Raw genomic sequence first — 6,034 nt, forward strand, 5'->3', positions numbered from 1 at the left:
TTGGATAATAGAAAAAAAGTGAATAAATAAAAATGGATAGCATCTCTGTTAACAGCGCTTTCGTTATATTTACTTAATAAGAATCATTTATGCACACAAACAGTAATACAAACTTTAAAGATAGAAGTTGACATCTTTATCTTACAAGGGAAAAAGAAAAGATTTTCAGCATTTGAGTTTATGTATAACTCTCACCATCCCATAGCAAGAGCCTAACTCAAGAAAACATTACCAAATTCAATCATTGAATAAGAGTATGAACAGGATCATTACCATGCTATGATACCAGGTAAACTCCCTCTTTCATCAAGCAAGGAGATAAATGCTAATAACATTTGATCATTCAACTTCAATTCTTCTCAGAAAGGGCAGAGGATGAAACAATATATCGTTTAGTTAGTCGCAAGTGTGTATTACGGCCAAAAAAATCATAGTGAGGGAGATGCAACTTTATTTAGAGAAACAGAGATGCTCTCAGGCACTTTTTCCGAGGCTAATCTTCTCTAAGCCTTTACTTTCATTACATCTCAACTCTTCGGAGGCGAATTCTGGCACTAAGTTTATTTAGTCCAATTTATATGGTTGACAACACAATATATTTTGAATTGGGTTTTAAGTTGCACGATATCATCCGAAGTGAAATCAAAACTGGGGTGTGGTACAAATGGACAAAACATGGTCGAAACTTGACCAGACAAACTACTTTCAGGTCTCATTTGTTTGCACTTATTGGATTTATGAACCTGTTCAGACCTCAAACCACTAAATGCATTTGTTTTTATTAGGATTTTAGCTCTTAATAGGTCTGAGTAGGTCTTAATCGTTCAGATGTGGAACCTAGTCTAAATATCATTTACAAATATTCTTGTGTAGGATAAAATTCACCACCACTCTATCCACAATCACCTGTCACCGCCACCAACCACTTCCACCATCACAACCAGCATCACTACCAACTACACTGCCAGCCGCTACCACACCTACCACTTCCATTATTGTAATTATATCCACCGCCAACTAGGGGTGTTCACGCTTTGGTTTTTAACCAAACTGAACCGCGATCCAAACCAAACCAATTAAAAAAGACCTATATTTGGTTAGGTTTGGTTTGGATTTGAATTTTAAAAACCGATACTAATTTGGTTTGGTTTGGTTTTACTCTAAAATAACCGACAAAATAACCAAACCGAACAGATATACATATATATTATAATTATTTATATGTTTTTCATAAATGTAATCTAAATATTTGTTACATTTTATATTTTAATCATGATTTAACTTTAGTCGTAACACATTCAGTCATATGTCTTCATCTCGTTGACAATACATTATGAGATTCTAAATGAATTTCATATTTTGAATGACAAATGATACTAATTGTGAAAATAATATTTTGTTATATATTGAAATTTACAGCTGAAATTCATTAGACTATACACAATCACTAATTTTAACTTTCTTTTGAACCTTGTTGAGCAAGAAGTTTATGTGTTCACCTTTTGGGGGTTTATCATATCATTCTATTAAATATAGTTTTTAAATATTTTTTTAAAAGCGTTCATATGGTGTTATGATGGCTTTGCCGAAGTATAACACTCAATTGACATCATAGTTTCAAGATTGAGATACAACACTCGGTTGACATCTCATATGTTAGATTGGATTTGTTTTTTAAAATTTTCAACTTTTATCATTAACTAAAGTTATAAACCAAAAAAACCGAATCAAACCGAACTAAACCGACAAGAACCAAACCGATAGTTATTTTTTTGTTTGGTTTGATTTTAGAAATTTTAAAACCGATTAAGTTGGTTTGGTTATATTTTGACCAATAACCGACCCATATCGACCCATGAACACCCCTACCGCCAACGTCGCCACCACCAACTGCTACCGTTCGATACCTACTACCAACCAACTCATCTATCACAACTAGTACTACCACTAATAACCACCAACACATCATCAACCTCAACACATCGCTAATAACCACTAACACATCATCAACTTCCACACATTCTTCGGACACCATCACCACCACTGTCACCGGCGTCACCACCTCTACCACCACCATCCGCTACACTCGCTACAGTATCTGTACTAACAACCATTCCACCATCACAGCTAACAGCGTCTCCAACGACCACCAACACATCGTCAACCATCATGCATACAGTTTTCCGTCACCACGATCAACACCTCCAACTACTAACATTAACCAACTTCACAGCACAACCACCGCCACCACTACCAATCGCCAATATCATGACAGTTACTACAATGCCAACTATCTCTACTATCACAACTATCATCACCAACATTGCTAATCACTAACATCAATTAATTTATTACAACCACCACCACCATTACAAACCATCTCCACTATCACTAACAAACATAAATGTTTCTTTTTTTAATCAAATAATAATTTAATTGCATTAAATTAGAAAAAATTCTAATTTATAATTATATTATATTTAGAAATAAATAAATTTTGCACATTAAGATATTGAGAAACACCCAACCTTAATCATTTATTTTTGAGATCTAGAGACAATATCTTAACCATTCAGATGTGCATTCAAAATGATTCAAATGTCTGAATATTAATAAAAACAAATGCAGTCTTAGATGAAACACAATGGTGTGGTTGTGTGATACTTTAAAGGAGTCCTCGAAAGTCAAAGAAACTACGTGCAAACATGGAAGTTTCATGATCACTTCTCAGAGTTGTTCTGCTCGAGAAACTATAATAATTAAGGTAATATAACCATTAACAACATTCAACGGAGGAGAAGTCAATTACAATTGTCCATGAAGTAGCATTTAATACAGCTTGGCTAGATTGAAAGAATCATCTATATCTATACTACATTAAAAGCATGGAACCCCTAACTTAAAAGTTTACGACAATACCATTCCTATCAGCCTAAATACCTACTATCTAGTTTTTTTAAAAAAAAAAAAAAAAAGAGAAGAAACTAATTGGCATAAAGAGAAACAACACAGATGTTTAATAGGAACAAACGGTCATTGTTCTTATCTCAACAAAATATGTGTTATTTAAAAAAAGAAAAAGCAAGCAGAGGGGTAACTCTCAAATCTCAATCTCATGCTTTTATCCTACCAAGTATGTTCTATTCTTTAATGCACTACAACAACAACAAATCCAGTATATTCCCACACAGTAATGCACTAACTTCTTTTTTTACCTAATGAATTGAACTTTTTAGTGAGGATCTGAATGATTTTCAGACTTTGTTTAACATCTGATTCATTAAGATGTATTAACAGGTTGAATCTTTACAAAAAAAAAGCACTTAATGGGATGATATCTTAACCATTCAGATTCAGACCTTCATTAAGTGAAAGCAAATGAAAAGGGATTGTAGTGTAAAGTCTATAAATATGGCTTAGTGTAACAAATGTAGTTGACACAATTCAATACGTGTGTCACCTATTTCACCTGTTTCTCTAGATCATCCATAACATCTGTAAATAAGTCTTTTGCTGTTGATCCTGAAGTATTTGATGAGACAGCCAGATATGCAGCAAAATCTTTAATCTGCAAGCACAAAATAAAGAAGGAAATTATTGGATGAGAAATTCCAAAAGACGAAAAGGGAACTCATGAAGATAATCACTCTCACTGAACACAAGAAAGAAAAACCAACTTTGATGCAATAATCACGCCAGTTAGTTTTTGCATTAAGTATTCCCGCAGCAACATGCTCTTCCATCAGTTTTCGGAACTTATCACGATTTTTACGTAGAGATAAATCAAAGTCTCCAAACATAAATTTAATTTTAACGCCCGAGTCTAATAAGCAATATACCATCCGCAGTTTCCTTTGCTCCTCCTCTTCGCTCTCTAAATCACGTATATATTCCTAAAATAAAAAAGGCTGCAACATAACTTTAAAACTGAGGCGTACAAATGAGATGTTTGGAAAAAGTTATTTATGATGATTAGAAAAATGAGTAGTACCTGGAAAATCTCCAAGCGATCGATTTTCTCAAGGCGGGAGCATCTTTCATCAGTTTTCAAGCGGTCCTAAACTTTCCGCCACTGGCTACTAGCCTGAACAAAAGAAGTCAGCAACAATGGAACTATGAAAATTCTATCTCCTGGAAATAGAAAAACATAATCTAGGAACTGATGCTAATTCCACTAGAACAAGTACCTTAATAAAGTCACAGGATTTTAAAAATTCTAAGTACTCCACTCTATTGCGTTTCTGCTCCTCCAATGCCTTCGCATGCTCCTAATAAAATCCAGTACAAAGTAAAAAAAATAAAATTTCTCTATAAAGAAGACAATATTTACAAAGAGACTTTAACTACACTTGCATGAAAGTATTGAAAAACTTTTTCTATTTTACGACGGAGGGGGGGAGAGGAAGAAGCATATCATAGTTTCAAGTTTCAAGAAAAATTACATACAATATATGGAAGTCTGTTTAAATTGGAATTCAATGGTGAACAAATTTAAATGTTGTACCCTTGAGAAGCCATTAAAAATGTATTCAAAGAACACAAGATTTTAAGTTGAATATCTACAACATTCCTTCTTTCTACTCTTTAAGCAAAACAAAAAAAGGGAACAAACTAAAAGACATCTTGCAAAGGAAAGGAATGGAATGACTGTTGTTAATCAAGTGGACCAGCGCCTAACTCAACTTCGAAAACTAGGTCAGGTGGTAAAGATTGTCCAAGATCATATAAGGAAACTACAGCACATACACCTTACTAGTGTGGGATTCTCATACATTAATCGCACACTAAGACTAGACATTTGTAGCATCAGTTAACCTAGGTTGGCTAACATCTAATAGTCTAACATCAAGATAGATCTGCCTCTAATACCATGTTCAAGAATTTGGACCTTGTTTCTATCTCAAATGAAAGGCTAACTCAATTTGTGAGGAGCCAAAGACCATATAAGGAAACTACAGTCCGCACACTTAGTTTTTAACATATAGAAGCTTACAAGAAAGTTCTGCAAAAGGAGCTTCACCTTTTTCTCAAGTTCCTCCACATAATCTTCAAAAAAGTCCTCACGGTCTTTAGCTCGCTCAACAGCTTTAAAACGTTCATCATGTTCGAATATGGAGATTGCCTTACTGAATAATCAATAGCAAATAGTTAGTGGATCAAATGGAACTTACACAAGTAATGGATCAACTTCAAGGTACCAAAAGACATACAAACAATGACCAAGATTAGAAAACAAGCAGCAAGCAGCAGACAACTTAACATTACAAGTGAAAGACAAACCTCCATCTTGATGATGGTGACAACTCCTTGTAATCCTGTAAGATTGAGAACAACGGACATTGCTGTGAAAAATACCACTTATTCTTTTGAACAAGTCAAATACCAGTCTCTTACACATCATGAATATTATGATAATATCTTTTTATTTTGAAACTGATAATGTGAATATGATGATATATCAAATGGAAGACACCCACAAAAGAAAATTTCACTTACTTCTAACATTATGCTGAAATCTTCCGGAGCCTTTTTCTGTTTAACACGCTTCTTCAGCTTCCAGTTTTTTCTTTTGGTTCAGATACTGGAACAAACACACAACTTCAAAATGATCACTATAGACCTTGGGTGTGTTTAGTATGAAGGAAAATGTTTTCCTAGAAAACAAGTTGGTTTCTTACTTGTTTTCTTATGTTTGGTTGATGATAGTGTTTGGTTGATGAATAATAAAATATTTTTCAGAAAATACATTTGAGAGTTGTATAAACATTTCAACTTAAGAGTGAGATTGAAAGAGAGTTTTGGAAAATGTTTTTCCTACTTTTTGAAGGGAATTCATTTTCCTTAAATTTAAGGAAAATAAGTTGATTTGGAAAACATTTTCCAAAATATTTAAGTCAACCAAACATGAAACAATTGGATATCAAACACAATCTATCTTTTTGCAATACGGTATGCTAAAACATTGAAGCAGCAATTAACCTATTCCAATGCCGACTTAGAGAGATACCTCATTAAAAGCTTGCTTCCGCTCACA

The 6,034-nt window shown here is 33.7% G+C and overlaps 1 protein-coding gene across 7 annotated transcripts; it reads right to left on the bottom strand.

Moving 5' to 3' along the window:
• Positions 1-3,332: 3,332 nt before the first annotated feature.
• On the bottom strand, positions 3,333-5,321 carry LOC124899250 (pre-mRNA-processing protein 40A-like). 7 transcript variants are annotated; one of them, XR_007056426.1, is made up of 7 exons: positions 5,281-5,321; positions 5,021-5,126; positions 4,188-4,268; positions 3,992-4,084; positions 3,840-3,893; positions 3,678-3,755; positions 3,333-3,568 (listed from the first exon to the last, which is right to left on the bottom strand). XR_007056426.1 is itself a non-coding variant. In XM_047413513.1 (2 exons), the coding sequence occupies exons 1-2, from the start codon at positions 3,798-3,800 to the stop codon at positions 3,461-3,463; spliced, it is 231 nt and encodes a 76-aa protein (XP_047269469.1). In that variant the 5' UTR covers positions 3,801-3,831; the 3' UTR covers positions 3,333-3,460. The 7 variants fall into 7 exon arrangements, 1 of the variants encoding a protein (XP_047269469.1); XR_007056427.1 differs by having other exon boundaries at positions 3,840-3,908; XR_007056437.1 differs by having other exon boundaries at positions 4,994-5,126.
• Between the last annotated feature and the right edge of the window lie 713 nt (positions 5,322-6,034).

Source organism: Capsicum annuum, chromosome 1, assembly GCF_002878395.1.
Source record: "Capsicum annuum cultivar UCD-10X-F1 chromosome 1, UCD10Xv1.1, whole genome shotgun sequence".
NCBI classification, from domain to species: Eukaryota; Viridiplantae; Streptophyta; class Magnoliopsida; order Solanales; family Solanaceae; genus Capsicum; species Capsicum annuum.

What these genes read in the sequence shown, in the direction of transcription:
- LOC124899250 (XM_047413513.1), bottom strand. Translation starts at nt 3,800, where the DNA reads ATGTTTGGAGACTTTGATTTATCTCTACGTAAAAATCGTGATAAGTTC. An exon ending in GGCGTGATTATTGCATCAAA is followed by an intron (nt 3,569 to 3,677) that starts GTTGGTTTTTCT and finishes TTGTGCTTGCAG; the next exon opens with ATTAAAGATTTTGCTGCATA.